This window comes from Zootoca vivipara, chromosome 4, assembly GCF_965207765.1.
Source record: "Zootoca vivipara chromosome 4, rZooViv2.hap1.1, whole genome shotgun sequence".
Taxonomy (NCBI): Eukaryota; Metazoa; Chordata; class Lepidosauria; order Squamata; family Lacertidae; genus Zootoca; species Zootoca vivipara.
The window spans coordinates 102,675,208-102,692,288 of NC_142587.1; the positions used below are offsets into that span (position 1 = coordinate 102,675,208).

The 17,081-nt window shown below is 45.4% G+C and overlaps 2 protein-coding genes across 3 annotated transcripts in view; both read left to right on the forward strand.

Moving 5' to 3' along the window:
- Window positions 1-17,081, forward strand: part of LOC148686099 (uncharacterized) — a 580,325-nt gene that overhangs the window by 530,531 nt on the left and 32,713 nt on the right. Inside the window, exons 6-7 of one of the 2 annotated variants that reach the window (XM_088668900.1) lie at window positions 611-2,510; window positions 13,219-13,514. In XM_088668900.1, coding sequence (XP_088525026.1) covers window positions 611-2,510; window positions 13,219-13,514 — 2,196 coding nt within the window. Of the gene's footprint in view, window positions 1-610; window positions 5,937-13,218; window positions 13,515-17,081 lie in introns of those variants that run through there. The other variant, XM_088668898.1, reaches the window with a different exon arrangement.
- Window positions 1-17,081, forward strand: part of LOC118078417 (uncharacterized) — a 295,133-nt gene that overhangs the window by 174,823 nt on the left and 103,229 nt on the right. The window lies entirely within an intron of this gene.

The following is a 17,081-nucleotide window of genomic DNA, read 5'->3' on the forward strand; positions in this document are numbered from 1 at the left end:
GGTACCAGAGCCTGCAATAAACCCAGGTGCCAACTTTGCTACCCACACCTTTTGCTGTCATACAACCCCAGATCATCACACTAACTGGGTGTTTCAAGTGTAATGCAAGTAGGGTGTAAATCTTCTTCGATTCTTCTCCTCACATCTTTTTCTGTCATTTTTTTATTTTTTTCAAACTCATGAAACAAAAGAAGACAAAAAAAACCAACCAACCAACTTGATAGCAATCACATAACAATCTGACAAAAGTCAACCTAAGCAAGTTGTGCTTCCTTTTTCTAGTTATTTGGCTACAGCTTTTGATAGAATACAGGTAATTACATTCTTGATTAAATTATCTTTCAATTGATACATAATAATACGATATTACTCCAAAAGAAGTGGTGCTATTAGCCATCAAACCTCTGAAATATACTTTTTCCCCAAAAGCCTTGCACAATTTAGACCACTACCGTATATCAAACTAAGCAACATTCAACAACCCATAAGAATGTAATAATAAATATGTTGGTTAATGACAAACAAAAAAGGTAATGAACACACACCCAACTCCCTTCAGTTCTTCTGCATTTGTCCCTGAGGCTCAAATCCCTCTTTGTCTCCGTTGCAGATTTTGATGAAATGGAAATCGAGAACAAGGGTGACCATGGCAAAATCCCCAGAGAGGAGAAGCCACGTGAAAATTTGGAGTGTGGAGAGAGCTGCAGTCAGAGCTCACGTTCCACTTCCCAACAAAGAATTCTCATTGGAAAGAAACCCTATCAGTGTGTGGAATGTGGAAAGAGCTTCAGGAAGAGCTGCGATCTCAATTCCCATCAGAGAATTCATGCAGGGGAGAAACCCTATCAGTGTGTTGAATGTGGAAAGAACTTCAGTCAGAGCTCCCATCTCACTGAGCACCAGAGAATTCATACAGGGGAGAAACCATATCAGTGTGTGGAATGTGGAAAGAGCTTCAGTACGAGCTCCAATCTCACTAAGCATAAAAGAATTCATACAGGGGAGAAACCCTATCAGTGTGTGGAATGTGGAAAGAGATTCAGTCACAGCGACATTCTCACTAAGCATCAGAGAATTCATACAGGGGTGAAACCCTTTCAGTGCTTTGAATGTGGAAAGAGCTTCAGCCAGAGCTCCCATCTCACTTCCCATCAAGGAATTCATACAGGAGACAAACCCTATGAGAGCGGGGAATGTGGAGAGAGCTGCAGTCAGAGCTCCCATTCCATTTCCCAACAAAGAATGCTCGTTGGAAAGAAACCCTATCAGTGCATGGAATGTGGAAAGAGCTTCAGTCAGAGCTATCATCTCACTTCTCATCAGAAAATTCATACAGGGGAGAAACCCTATCAGTGCTTTGAATGTAGAAAGAGCTTCAGTAACAGCTTCTCTCTCACTTCCCATCAAAGAATTCATACAGGGGAGAAACCGTATCAGTGCATGGAATGTGGAAAGAGCTTCAGTCAGAGCTCCCATCTCACTAAGCACCGGAGAATTCATACAGGAGAGAAACCCTATCAGTGTGTGGAATGTGGAAAGAGCTTCAGTACTAGCTCCAATCTCACTAAGCATCAAAGAATTCATGCAGGGGAGAAACCCTATGAGTGCATGGAATGTGGAAAGAGCTTCAGTCAGAGCAACTCTCTCATTTTCCATCAAAGAATTCATACAGGGGAGAAACCCTATCATTGTGTGGAATGTGGAAAGAGCTTCAGTACGAGCTCCTCTCTCACGTCCCATAAAAGAATTCATACAGGGGAGAAACCCTATGAGTGCATGGAATGTGGAAAGAGCTTCAGGAAGTGCTCTCATCTCACTTCCCATCAAAGAATTCATACAGGGGAGAAACCATATCCGTGTGAGGAATGTGGAAAGAGCTTCAGTCAGAGTTCTGATCTCACTTCCCATCAAAGAATTCATACAGGAGAGAAACCATATCAGTGTGTGGAATGTGGAAAGAGCTTCAGTCACAGCTCCCATCTCACTTCCCATCAAAGAATTCATACAGGAGAGAAACCGTATCAATGTGTGGAATGTGGAAAGAACTTCAATACGAGCTCCGATCTTACTAAGCATCAGAGAATTCATACAGGAGAGAAACCTTATCAGTGTGTGGAATGTGGAAAGAGCTTCAGTACAAGCTCCCATCTCACTAAGCATAATAGAATTCATACAGGGGAGAAACCCTATCAGTGCATGGAATGTGGGAAGAGCTTTAGTACGAGCTCCCATCTCACTTCCCATCAAAGATTTCACACAGGGGAGAAACCCTATAAGTGCCTGGAATGTGGAAAGAGCTTCATTCAGGAGGGCAATCTCACTTCCCATCAAAGAATTCACACAGGGGAGAAACCCTATCAGTGTGTGGAATGTGGAAAGAGCTTCAGTACCAGCTCCTATCTCACTTCCCATCGGAGAATTCATACAGGAGAGAAACCCTATCAGTGCGTGGAATGTGGAAAGAGCTTCAGTCAGAGCTCCCATCTCAGTAGGCATCAGAGAATTCATACGTAGTTCGGAAAAACCCTTTAGTATAGGTTTAGACGTCACGCAAATACACATCTTTTAAACCAGGTCTTTGGCGCATTGAAATCTGATGCCCTTTTAAAAATGTGGTGGGGATAACCAAGACAGCAAATGCTGGAAATGTAAGAAGGAGGAAGGGACATTTTATCATATGTGGTGGACCTGGCCATTAGTTAAGGAATTCTGGGAAAAGATTTATAATGAGTTGAAAAAAGTGTTGAAGAACACTTTTATTAAGAAACCAGAATCCTTTCTACAGGGCATAATAGGTAAAGAAATTCCTAAGAAATATGTCAATCTATTTTTGTATGCCACAGCTGCAGCTAGAATATTGATGGCAAAGAACTGGAAAACACAGAAGATACCAACGGTGGAAGAATGGCAAATGAAGATGTTGGACTATATGGAGCTTGCCGAGCTGACCGGGAGACTACGTGACCAGGGAGAAGAGACGGTGGAAGAGGAATGGAAGAAGTTTAGAATTTGTTTTAAAAAGCATTGTAGAATTGAAGTAGGAAGAGAATTATAAGTAATTGTGAAGTTGCAGGTTTGAAAAATAAGTGAAATTTATTTTGAATTAGGTGTGGAATGATATAATGAGATATAGATTAAGAAATAGAAGACGTAATTAGGTTAAGGAAATTAAGATTTAGAATTTGCCAAAAATGATTTGCAGTGAGCCGCTAGAAGAGGGACTCAAGGAAGTCCTCTTTTAAAATGTGATGAATTACTGTATTTTTCTTTTTTTATTATAATGTTTGTCTTTATTTTTATTTTTAATATCTTTTTTCTTTTTTGTGTTGCTAAGAGAATTATGATGGGATAATTGTGGATAGATTTATGTATGCGAATTATTGTAAAATTTAATAAAAATTATTTAAAAAATAAAAAATAAAAATGTGGTGGGGAAGGGGTTACAGATGTGTATTTTGTGTTTTTATATTGCCTTTTCATGTTGTAACCATCACTGAGACCTGAGGGTGTAGGGAATAGAACTCTTAGGGGCCGAGGGGTCTTTGCTGCCCCAATAAAATATTAGAGGGTTCAACCCCCCCCCAGTTGATAGGCATTGCCATTCCAATAGGGTGCATGCATCATGTGATTGATGGTGCAAGGTGGGTTTTACCTGGTCCCCCACCAATATTTTTTTCAAGTCGGCACCACTGGGTCAGGTGGTATACAAATTAAATACCTAAATCTCCTTCCATTGCACATGTTCCAGCTTATCAATATCCTTATTTATTATCATTTTTAAAATTTATGTGCCCTTAGTCTGAAGATTTCAAAACATAAACATACAGGATGAAAGCATGACTTTGTGAAAAACAAGTGAAGCTAGAGAAATCTCTCCTCCCCTTTTTTGGATGGAGTTTAAAACTTCGTTGATCAGGGGACTGCTGTGGAAATAGTGCATCTTGATTTCAGGAAGGCTTTTGACAAAGTTTTATGTGAGGAAGCTGGTAAAATGTGGGCTGAATGAGATAACTGTCAGGTGGACTTGACTGACCGAACCCAAAGAGGACTCCTTCATGGTTCCTCCGCATCCTGGGGGAAAGTGACAAGAGGGATGCTGCAGAGTTCTGTCCTGGGCCCGTTGTTGTTCAACGTCTTTATAAATGACTTGGATGAAGGAACTGCTCACCCCATTTGCAGGCAACCCCTGCTGTGAGTGCCTGCAGATCCCGTCCCTGCCTCTCTCCATCTGGTCCAGGATGGGACCTGACAGGCCTCTTGAGGACATCTGTCGCTGCTGCTGTTGCTGCCCAGGAGAACCCAGAACAGCACAAAGACTTCTTTCTTAAAATGTATTTAAAATTGCTCTTTTATCTTTTAAAATTCTTTTTGGCGTAGGGGGCAGGATGGCTATTTAGTTGGGGTTGGGAATTTGTTTAATCTTGGTATGTTTGTAACTTTTATTGTTTTTGGTTTCTATTGTTTTATTGGGTTTATTTGTATAGTTTGTATTTTGTTTTTAAGGGTGGGGTCAGGGCTGCCTGGGAGTGGGTCCCATCCAACAGAATGGCTGGGGCAGGTTCCACAGGGAGGGATGCACTGGGACATCTGATCACGAGTAGGAGGAGGAGTTACACTAAGACCAGACCATGTAATTCCCGAGGAGGCAGGTTTAGTCATTGTTTGAGGACTATCCCTGCCTCCGGGTCTGGTCTTGACCGGATGGATACTGGAATCAGCAAGGGAGACCCACATGACCTGAAGGTGCTGCAGTACAATGCCAGGTCAATGACTCACAAGACGGCCCTTCCCGGCTCGCTTTTATCAGCCAAGATGGACTGTTTCGCCAGAGTGGTGCATGCTCTAGTTATTTTCCGCTTGAACTACTGCAATGTGCTCTATGTGGGGCTACCTTTGAAGGTGACCTGGAAACTACAACTAATCCAGAATGCGGCAGCTAGACTGGTGACTGGGAGCAGCCGCCGAGATCATATAACACCAGTCTTGAAAGACCTACATTGGCTCCCAGGACATTTCTGAGAACAATTCAAAGTGTTGGTGCTGACCTTTAAAGCCCTAAACAGCATTGGTCCAGTATACCTGAAGGAGCATCTCCACCCCCATCGTTCTGCCTGGACACTGAGGTCCAGCACCAAGGGCCTTGTGGCAATTCCCTCGCTGCAAGAAGTGAGGTTACAGGGAACCAGGCAGAGGGCCTTCTTGGTGGTGGTGCCCGCCCTGTGGAATGCCCTCCCACCAGATGTCAAAGAAAAAAACAACTATCAGACTTCTAGAAGACATCTGAAGGCAGCCCTGTTTAGGGAAGCTTTTGATATTTGATGGACTATTGTGTTTTAATATTTTGTTGGAAGCCGCCCCGAGTGGCTGGGGGAACCCAGTGAGATGACAGGGTATAAATAATATATTATTATTATTATTATTAACACCAAACGGGAGCAGAGACCAGTGTGGCAGAAAGCAGAATCAGACCACTTTATTCTGCCTTGGTCAGGCCCCACCTAGAATACTATGTTCAATTCTGGGCACCACGATTTAAGTATCTTAAATTTTGTTTGCCAGGGAAAACGAAGAAGTTGGGGGAACACAATCCATATTCCTTTCAGGAATCCACCCAGCACTCATGGGAAAATGTGTCGTAATCTTTTAGAGTAATCAAATGAAACTTTAACACATGGCAGGATGAAAGTCTGCAATTCCATCAAGAAAAGCTATTTGTTGTTTACTCTTGTAACCATTGCTTTCTTTGAAATTATCTTTTGTACCATGAAGTAATTTTTTAAAAGGAGGTGGGGAAATCATTCCATAAATCTGCTTGCATCTGTTGAGTGTTATTTGGAGACTGTAACTCCCAGTAATTTCACATTTTCTATGTGTTTCTGTGTGTTCAGCACACATGATTGCGGGTGAGACTGAATAAAACACTTCCTAGGACATTCCCTTTGACTGCTTCTGTATTGTTTCAAATGTGACTTCACTTACAGATAAGAACAAATAATATTCATTCCTGACAAATCATACCATCGTCAGCTCATTAATCTCCACCCCAACAAACCCTGCGCTGAACATGAGCAACTGCTTTCTTCCCATTTCTTAGGTGGAAATCAACCTTTGGGGATCTGGGGGGGGGGGGTTCATTTTAGCCCTTAGTCCTGCTCCTGAAAGTTTGGCAGATGAGGAGTATTTGCTCACACACTGCCATGACTTTAAAATCATTCTTTAAAAAAAATTAAAAATAGTATCGCAGTACTAAAAAGGCTCAAGAAAGCAATTCCTGTAGTAGCTGGCATCTTTGCGAGCCCAATGCCACTCTGCCCACTGTCTTCCTCCCAGGTAACTAATCTGGAAAGCCGCCCTGTTATCTCTGCAAGGACTTCAGTGTCCCTTGAATTAGCAATTAAGCATTTCTGGAAGAGGAAATGATATACTTTTGTATACAGTAGAACCTCTACTTACGAACGGCCTCAGGTTACAAACATTTCAGGTTACAAACTCCGCTAACCTGGAAGAGTTACCTCGAGTTGAGAATTTTGCCCCAGAATGAGAATAGAAATCGTTTGCTGGCGGCTGGAGAGTTTTTCTGGAACTCTCTAGCTTTCTCCATAATCCAGCGCATGTTTGCTATTTGGTCTCTGGTTCCTCTGCCCCTTCGAAATCCAGCTTGCACTTCTGGGAGTTCTCGGTCCACATACTGCCTAAGCCTGCCTTGTAGAATTTTAAGCATAACCTTGCTAGCGTGTGAAATGAGCGCAATTGTGCGGTAGTTGGAGCATTCTTTGGCACTGCCCTTCTTTGGAATTGGGATGTAGACTGAGCTTCTCTAATCCTCTGGCCATTGCTGAGTTTTCCAAACTTGCTGGCATATTGGGTGTAGCACCTTAACAGCATCATCTTTTAAAATTTTAAATAGTTCAGCTGGAATATCATCACTTCCACTGGCCTTGTTATTAGCAGTGCTTTCTAAGGCCCATTTGACTTCACTCTCCAATATGTCTGGCTCAAGGTCAGCAACCACACTACCTGGGGTGTACGAGACCTACATATGTTTCTGGTATAATTCCTCTGTGTATTCTTGCCACCTCTTCTTGATGTCTTCTGCTTCTGTTAGGTCCTTACCACTTTTGTCCTTGATTATGGTAATCTTTGTACGAAATGTTCCTTTCATATCTCCAATTTTCTTGAACAGATCTCTGGTTTTCCCCATTCTATTGTTTTCCTCTGTTTCTTTGCATTGCTCATTTAAGAAGACCCTCTTGTCTCTCCTTGCTGTTTTTTGGAAATCTGCATTCAGTTTCCTGTATCTTTCCCTTTCTCCCTTGCATTTTGCTTGCCTCCTCTCCTCCGCTATTTGTAAGGCCTCGTTGGACAGCCATTTTGCTTTCTTGCATTTCCTTTTCCTTGGGATGGTTTTCATTGCTGCCTCCTGTATAATGTTACGAGCCTCCATCCATAGTTCTTCAGGCACTCTGTCCACCAAATCTAAATCCTTAAACCTGTTCCTCACTTCCACTGTGTATTCATAAGGGATTTGATTCATGCGCTGGATTATGGAGAAAGCTAGAGAGTTCCAGAAAAACGTCTACTTCTGCTTCATTGACTATGCAAAAGCCTTTGACTGTGTCGACCACAACAAACTATGGCAAGTTCTTAAAGAAATGGGAGTGCCTGATCACCTCATCTGTCTCCTGAGAAATACAAGCCCCTTCGAAAGTTAAGTATGGACTCACATTATTCATCCACTGATCAAACCTACTGTAGATATTCTCGGAAAAAATAAAAACCAGATTGTCTATATAACGTCCATAAAACAAAATGTAATCTTTAAAAGGGTTATTATTTAGAATGTGATTCCAATCAAAGCTTCTCATGAAAACGTTTGCCACACTTGGAGTGGATTTGGAAGCCCATTGCTACTCCTTGTTGTATAAACAATTTAGGCTTAAGTTTTGTTCTGAATGTCGCCAGTAGGATTCATTTGTAGTGGCAGTTTTCATGGAATCCTAGAGTTGAAAGGGACCCCAAGGGTCATCAAGTCCAACCCCCTGCATTGCAGGAATCTCAGCTAGATCATCCAAGACAGATGGCCATCCAAACTAGGCTTCTTCTATTTCTAGATTGATCACTGAATGCTAAAATTGGCTTCTAAGCAGTGGACAAACGAGATCAAATAGTGGCCAGAATTCACCTAACCAGCCCCGTCTGCTGCAAAATGGGGCCTGTCCCCCCTCCCCCTCCATGCCCCCATGAACCCCTGGAATTTGGCTCTAGGGCTTGGGAGGGAACCTCCCCAGAACAGTTCATGAGGAGAGGAGAAAGTGGATCCTTCCATCGGGGAAACTGGAATGCTTGCGTAGGGAGAATGACTTGAAAAACACAAGGAGGAGTATCACCTATTTGCACAAAGACAAACACCCATAATTAAAACGCAGAATAAAAGAATTCCATTAAAACATTAAAATAGGCATCCATAATTAAAACATGCAGCAAAGGAATCCTATTGAAACAAGACAGCAATTAACAGGAAAGAAAGAACAGAGCATTGTGTAGCAGCTAATATTGATCCTGTCTTAGGAGAACATTTCCCTTTTTTTTAAAGGGTCCAGTGTGCTTTGAAGATGTCGCTGTTTGTTTCACGGAGGAGGAGTGGGCATTGCTGGATCCTGACCAGAGAGCTCTGCATAAGGATGTCATGGAAGAGAATTGTGGGATCGTGGCCTCTCTTGGTAAGGCTCCCTGTGGGATCATAATATCTGCCTGGAAATTCAAAAAATACCTCTATGTGACAAACCTCATATATTTTCACAGAGCTCAACAGCACCCCCTACAAACAATGATTGCCGGATTGTTGTCAGAGGGTCATCGTGGCTACTCCGGAGTAACTCCGCTAGAGACCAGTTTGTCTTCAAAGATGTTTATTGTGCTAATTATTTACAGTGTAGAGACAGCTAAAAACATGACCTCTCATCCCGAATCAGAATCCAGCAATGGCGTACGTCTGTTCCTACGCCAGCAAAGTAGTCGGGGCACCCCAAAACGCCTCCCCCTTGACCTGCATCACGGCGCTCTCCTTACTTCTTGCGCCGGAAGGAGCGATGCCCTCTCAGTTTCCTCCCTGATCTGTAGGTGCCCTGGCTCTGCAACATCCCTGAGCCCCTGTCTGCATCTCTCCGCCCCGCCCCCCCGAGCTTTCCCATTGTTCCTCACTCTGATTTCTCTCTCCCTCCAAGTCTCTTCCTCCCCCTCTGGCTGCTTCAGAGCCGCCACTGCTCCCTGTGCTTGGCGAGGTGGACGTCAGGATGATGGGGGCTGGTTCCCTGTAGGGAGTCCCCTGACACAAATATTCATAATTTTATATATAAACGCTTTGGTATCTGGGAAAAGACCACATGCAGAACACTTCAATTTTTGCTCAAGTATTTCATTTATGTATTTTGGGACATTTACATTCCCATTAATGATGCAAATTCTGCCCACACCTTTTGCTGTCATACAACCCCAAATCTTCACACTATCTGGGTGTTTCACGGTCGGTGTAATGCAAGTAGGATGTAAATCTTATCCGATTCTTCTCCTCGCGTATTTCATGCCATCACTACCAAGCAAGGAGATTTGGGTCTCATTGCTCCAAATAACACTGTCCCATTGTTCCACTGTCCACTTAACATGGATTCAAGCTTTTAAAGCTTTGATGGAGAGATAACAATGGGTTTTCCTTAGAATTCTAGCATTTAGACCAGTCCTTGCACTCAACTTCACATTACATTGTGCCATGTCATCTTGTAGACACCCAGATGATATTCTTTGGTCATGTAGGGACAGTTTCTCCATTCTTCGATCATCACTTGCCTTTCTGCACCTTTTCCTGCCTTTACCAGTCTGATTTTGTAGTGGCTGAGTCTCCTTATACCTCTTCAAAAACATAGAAATGCCAACTTCAGTTTAGTTTTTCCCAATCTTTCATCTAATTTCTTCATAACTGTAGCCTTGTTCACTTAATAGTACTATTTTACATCGCTCTCTGGGTGACCAATCAACTCTTTGTGCCATTTCTTTAATTTTATTATCTTTTACAAACTCACTAAATGAAAGAACGCAAAAAAACCCAACCAACTTGATAGCAATCACATAACACACTGACAAAAGTCCACCTAAGCAAGTTGTGCTTCCTTTTTCTGGTTATTTGGCTATATGTTTTGATAGAATACAGATAACTGAACAAACTATGTTGCTTTACATAATTGATTAAATTACCTTTACATTGGTATATAATTTAATGGTATTACTCCAAAAGAAGTGGTATTTTGAGACAACAAACTTCTGAAATACACTCGTTTCCAAAAGGCTTCCACAATTTTGGCCACTACTGTATATCAAGCTGTCAGGGAGGTTGCTGGCTACCCTCGAGCAATGACACTCCAAACCATCTTGTCTTTAATACTTTTATTGTGAAAGTTATTTACAGTGCAAGAGCTTCATGAAAACATGGCTACTCAGTGCTATCAGATTCTCCCAATGGCGCTTTTCGGCTCCTCCCCCAGCAGAGTAGTTTGGGGACCCCAAATCTCCACCCCCTGCATTTGTGAGCCACTGATCGCCTCCGTTCCGGGGTGAATTCGAAAGGACGCCGCTCTGTTGCTTCCCCGCTAGACCTCTCCGCTGGCCCCTCCTTCCTCGCTGGTATCACAGGCTGCAGGTGGTACTCTTGGATGCTACCTGAGCCCTGGCCCACTCCGCTCACTTCCTCCTTCCTGTCTCCTGTCCCTCCGCCGTTTGAAGAGCTGGATTTGATGAGGGGTGGCTGTTCCCTGTAAGCCCACCCCCTTGCACAAACTAAGCAACATTCAACAACAACCCATCAGAAAACGGGTGTCAGAGACAAGGCCCGGGGGCCTAATCCGGCCCGCCAGACCTCGTGCTGTGGCCCGCCGCTCGCCGTTGGGCGGCCGCTCGCCCGCGCGGTCACATGGGCGGCCTGGGCGCCGCTTCCGGAGGAAAGGGCGGGACACAAAGTTGAATCTGAGGCCCCATTGGCTAGTGGCGCTGCTAATCTGCCGTTAGCAAGCACGCCCGGCTCTGAGCCGGCTCTGAGCCTTGCTCTGAGGCAGCGGGAGGTGAGTGCCATGAGTAAGCCGCTCGGAGTGCGGGGCGGCGGCGGCACTAAGGGAAGGGCAGAGAGAGGAACTGGAACTGTTAGCCTCAAGCAGGAAGCGGCAAAGGGCGGGCGAGGTCCTCGCGGTTGGCTTTGGGGCTCAGGACAGAGAAGGCACAGCCTCTCACCCCCTTTATTTGTCCCGCGGCAGAGCTCGGCGCTGCCAACTTGTGCAGGGACAACACTCAGGAAGCCCCATGTCCTCAGGACAAGCAAGCATGTGCAGGAGGAGGGCGACTTCCTAGTAATTTCTGTGAAGTGCCTGTGCAGTTGATCGGGCGTGCCTGCCGTTTGCTTTCCCCGCTGGCTAACAGTTCCCTCCCTCCCTCCCTCTCGCTCGCTATTTCCCCCTCCCCCCTCTCTCTATTTCCCTCTCAGCCCCTCCTCTCCCCTGCACCTTTGAAGGGCCACCTTTGCAAGGAAACACTTGCCCCACCACCCCAGCCCCTAACAGGACCCCCAAGGCTCCTGCTTCAGCTCTTCAGCCCCCCAAGGAGCCCTTCAGCCCCTACCTGGCTGAGAGCCCAGGGAGGCGATCCAGAGCGCCACAGGCAGGCTCTAGGTGTCAGCTGGCCAGAGAGGACATGCCATGTCTGTTCCCAAAGATGAGGCACAGAGGAGCCTGCCAGATCCTGGGACAGTCCATCTCCCTCAGTGCAGCCAACACTGGTTGGCAGCAACAGCTCTCCAGCTTTCAGCCCTGCCTGGAGTTGCTGCCAGGGAAAAGCTGCCAGGATTCCTGCATTGCAGGGTGTTGGGTTAGATGACCGATGCAGGTGTGTGTGTGTGTGTGTGTGTGTGTGTGTGTGTGTGTGTGTGTGTGCACCTTGTGGGTCTTTCATCCCCTGCAAGACAAAGCCCTCCCCCATCAAGCCAAAGGGCAACCCTTTTGCTGGGGGCACCTGCTGGAGCTCTGAAACCTGCTGTCCAAATACATCCCCTCTCTCCAAGCCTCCCTCTTGAGCAGCCACAGACAGACCCCCGTGAAGAGGAGCCTCCTTCCATGGCTACCCCAACCCAACCTCTTCCCCAACCCCAGACGCTGAGCTTTCATTTTTTAAAAAAGGTCTCTAGTCCTCCCAGAGAACTTTGGAACTCCCTGCCTAGGGAAGCTAGATGGGCTCCCTCCCTGCTGGCAGATGGGAACTGACTGTGTTTTGAGGAAAGGGCTAGCGCTGTGGTATTTTTATTGTTGCTATTATCTGTATTTCTAATAGATCTTTTCAATACATAAATACATAAATTGTACAATAATTGTACATTTGAATATCTACTTGCCATTATTCTGACTATGTTTCTGCTTTCAGAGCTAGTTATTACTTACATTATTACAAAAAACAGTAATAATTGAATGCAGTGACAATAATTTATGATAATAAAGAGTGGACACATAGTCCTACAAATACAGCCAGCCCTTTGAGGGTGACCAAACTGCTGATGTCGCCCCCGATGAATTTGAGTTTGACACCCCTGCATCAGAATCTAATAATAAATATGTTGGTTAATGACAAATCACAAAGGTAATTAACACACACCCAACTTCCTTCAGTTCTTCTGCATTTGTCCCTGAGACTCTAATCCCTTTTTGTCTCCATTGCAGATTCTGATGAATTGGAAATTGAGAACAAGGGTGAATATGACAAAATCCCCAGAGAGGAGAAGCCACACAAAAAATTGGAGTGTGGAGAGAGCTGCAGTCAGAACTCCCATTCAACATCCCCAAAAAGAAATCTCATTGGAAAGAAACACTATAAGTGTGTGGAATGTGGAAAGAGCTTCAGTACGAGCACCAATCTCACTAAGCATCAAATAATTCATACTGGGGAGAAACCCTATCAGTGTGTGGAATGTGGAAAGAGCTTCAGTCAGAGCAACTCTCTCACTTCCCATCAAATAATTCATACAGGGGAGAAACCCTATAAGTGTGTGGAATGTGAAAAGAGCTTCAGTCAGAGCAACTCTCTCACTAAGCATCAGAGAATTCATACAGGGGAGAAACCCTATCAGTGTGTGGAATGTGGAAAGAGCTTCAGTACGAGCTCCTCCCTAACTTCCCATCAAAGAGGTCACAGAGGGGAGAAACCATATCAGTGCTTGGAATGTGGAAAGAGCTTCAGTACGAGGTCCGATCTCAATAAGCATCAGAGAATTCATACAGGGGAGAAACCCTATCAGTGTGTGGAATGTGGAAAGAGCTTCAGTACGAGCTCCCATCTCACTAACCATCAAAGAATTCATACAGGGGAGAAACCCTATCAGTGTCTGGAATGTGGAAAGAGCTTCAGTATGAGCTCCCATCTCACTAAACATCAAAGAATTCATACAGGGGAGAAACCCTATCAGTGTGTGGAATGTGGAAAGAGCTTCAGTACGAGCTCCCATCTCACTAGGCATAAAATAATTCAGAGGGGAGAAACCCTATCAGTGTGTGGAATGTGGAAAGAGCTTCAGTAAGAGCTCCAATCTCACTAAGCATCAAAGAATTCATACAGGGGAGAAACCCTATCAGTCCATGGAATGTGGAAAGAGCTTCAGTACGAGCTCCTCCCTAACTTCCCATCAAAGAATTCATACAGGGGAGAAACCCTATCAGTGTATGGAATGTGAAAAGAGCTTCAGTCAGAGCTCCCATCTCACTAACCATCAAAGAATTCATACAGGGGAGAAACCCTATCAGTGTCTGGAATGTGGAAAGAGCTGCAGTACAAGCTCCCATCTCACTAAACATCAAAGAATTCATACAGGGGAGAAACCCTATCAGTGTCTGGAATGTGGAAAGAGCTGCAGTATAAGCTCCCATCTCACTAAACATCAAAGAATTCATACAGGGGAGAAACCCTATCAGTTTGTGGAATGTGGAAAGAGCTTCAGTACCAGCTCCTATCTCACTTCCCATCGGAGAATTCATACAGGAGAGAAACCCTATCAGTGCGTGGAATGTGGAAAGAGCTTCAGCCAGAGCTCCCATCTCACTCGGCATCAGAGAATCCATACATAGTTCAGAAAAACCCTTCAGTATAGCTTTAGACGTCATGCCAATATGCACCATTTTAACCAGGCCTTTGGTTGATTGACATCTAATGCCCTTTTAAAATGTGGTGGGGAGGGGGGGGTTACAGATGTATATTTTGTGTTTTTATATAGCCTTTTCATGTTGTAATCGTCCTGAGACCTGTGGGTGTGGGGAATAGGAGCCAACTGTAAGAGGCCGAGGGGTCTTTGCCCCCCCCAACAAAATATTTGATGGGGCCACCCCCCAGTTGATAGGCATTATCATTCCAATGGGGGGCATGCATCATGTGATTGATTGTGCAAGGTGGTCCTTACCTGGCCCCCCAACAGTATTTTATTCAAGTCGGCACCACTGGGTCGTGTGTTATGCAAATTAAATACATAAATGTCCTTCCATTGGACATGTTCCAGCTTATCAATATCCTTCTTATCATTTTTAAAATTTATGTGCCCTTCATCCGAAGATTTTACAACATAAACACACAGGATGAAAGCATGACTTTCTCAAACACAAGTCAAGCCAGAGAAATACTCCCCTTTTTTTGGATGGAGTTACAAACTTTGTTGTTCAGGGGACTGCTGTGGAAATAGTGCATCTTGTCCCCGCAATATTTATGTGCGTAAGCTGGTAAAATGTGGGCTGAATGAGGTAACTGTTAGGTGGATTAGACTGACCGAACCCAAAGAGGACTCCTTCATGGGTCCTCATCATCCTGGGGGAAAGTGACAATAGGGATGCTGCAGAGTTCTGTCCTGAGCCCGTTGTTGTTCAACGTCTTTATAAATGACTTGGATGAAGGAACTGCTCACCCCATTTGCAGGCAACCCCTGCTGTGATCGCTTGTAAGTCCCATCCCTGCCTCTCTCCATCTGGTCCAGGAAGGGACCTGACAGGCCTCTTAAGGGCAGCTGATTAAGGGGAGGGGTCAGGGCTGCCTGGGAGTGGGTCCCATCCAACAGAATGGCTGGGGCAGGTTCCACAGGGAGGGATGCACTGGGACATCTGATCACGAGTAGGAGGAGGAGTTACACTAAGACCAGACCATGTAATTCCCGAGGAGGCAGGTTTAGTCATTGTTTGAGGACTATCCCTGCCTCCGGGTCTGGTCTTGACCGGATGGATACTGGAATCAGCAAGGGAGACCCACATGGCCTGAAGGTGCTGCAGTACAATGCCAGGTCAATGACTCACAAGACGGCTGTCATCTACAACTTGATCGTGGATGGAGGACTTGACCTGGCATGTGTAACGGAGACTCAGTTGGATGAAGCAGATGGGCCTGTCCTTGCCACTGCTTGTCCACCAGGTTTCTCTAGCACACAGCAACTCGGGTGATGTGAGGAGGCAGGGGGGTTGCAGTGATTTTTAGGAAGTCATTCGCTTGCACCAGGCGTCCTATTGGGAAGACACGGTTCTCTGAGTGCATGTTCTGGAAGTTGGGCAATAGGGGCAGTACAGGATTCCTTTTGGTGTACCGACCTCCCCGCTGCACCAAGGATTCCCTGCCTGAGCTGCTTCAGGTCGTGGCAGATGTTCTCCTGGAGGCACCTAGTTTGTTGTCATGGAGGATTGTAACATCCACTCCGATACGACTTTACAAGGGGCCGCTTGGTACTTTGTGGAAACATGGCCTCCATGGGGCTGTCCCTGAATAAGTTTGGCCCAACTCATAGTCACGGACATGCCTCAGACCTCATGTTCACTTCTATGGATGTTGGTGATCTGACTCTTAAGTAAAAGCCAAACTAACGCAGTGCCATGGTCAGATCACTTCCTGGTGCAACTGGACTTCATTGCGACTCTTCCCCTCTGCAGGGTGGTGGTGGGACCGATTCGGATGGTCTGCCCCTGCCACTTAATGGATCCAAATGGTTTCCAGAGAGTGGTAGGAGTGGTTTTATCCCATGACATCGAGCCTACCAAGTGGCGATAGCGATGGCAAAGAAGACCTTCACCACCTCTATTGCATCTCCAGAAAACAGCAGCAGGAGACTCTTTCAGGTGGTTCGCAATTTAACGGAACCACCGGCTCCATCAGGGCCTGGTACGGGCCACATGATCTCCTGCAGTGATTTTGCAAAGTTTTTGCAGATAAAGTTGCTCTGTTTCGGAAAAATCTAGACTCCTCTTTCCCCTGGGAGGAGGGCCTGTTGGCATTTTCACCCCTCCTATTGCAAGAATCTCCTGATATTTTGTTTAACTTTCATCTTATGAGAAAGGAGGGGGCAGAAGCTGCTCGTAGGTTCTTCCATCTCTGGTACTAAAAGGTTTTCGCTTTCATCTGTGTAGAGATATTGTCAGAGGTTCTTGCGGCTACTCTTGAGTAATGACGCTCCACACCTGCTTGTCTTATTTTTATTGTGCATTCTATTTACAGTGCAAAGAGTCTGGAAAACATGTCTGCTTAGTCCGAGTCAGAACCTTGCAATGGCTTCTTTCTGTTTTGCGTCCAACATAACAGCTTGGGAACCCCAAAGCACCTCCCTCTCGCCCTACAGGGTGCCGTGCGCCTCAATTCAGGCGTTGGGGGGGGGAGGACTGACTGCTCTCCCGTGGCCAATCCCGTCATTTCCTCCCAGCTGCTTCCTTCTCTACTCGATGTTGAAGCTCTCGCATGCTGTCAGAGCCTCTCCCCCCTCCCCTGCTTCCTGACTCCTGTAATCTGATCTGCTACTGGACTTGCTGCTCTGAGAGGAACTCGACATGAGGGGGGGGGCTGTTCCCTATAAGCCCTCCCCCGTACAGATAAGATGGCTGTATGAGAGCTGCTCCTCTCATGCATGTCTGTAGTGATTAGAAATAAATTAGGTGTGCTTCAAAACCTCCACAGCTTTGCTTCTGTTTTACTCTGCTGAGTTTTGGTGCTCACAATGAGCAGATGGGAGTCCACTGCACCAGGACCTCTTCTCCGGGAATGCTGTG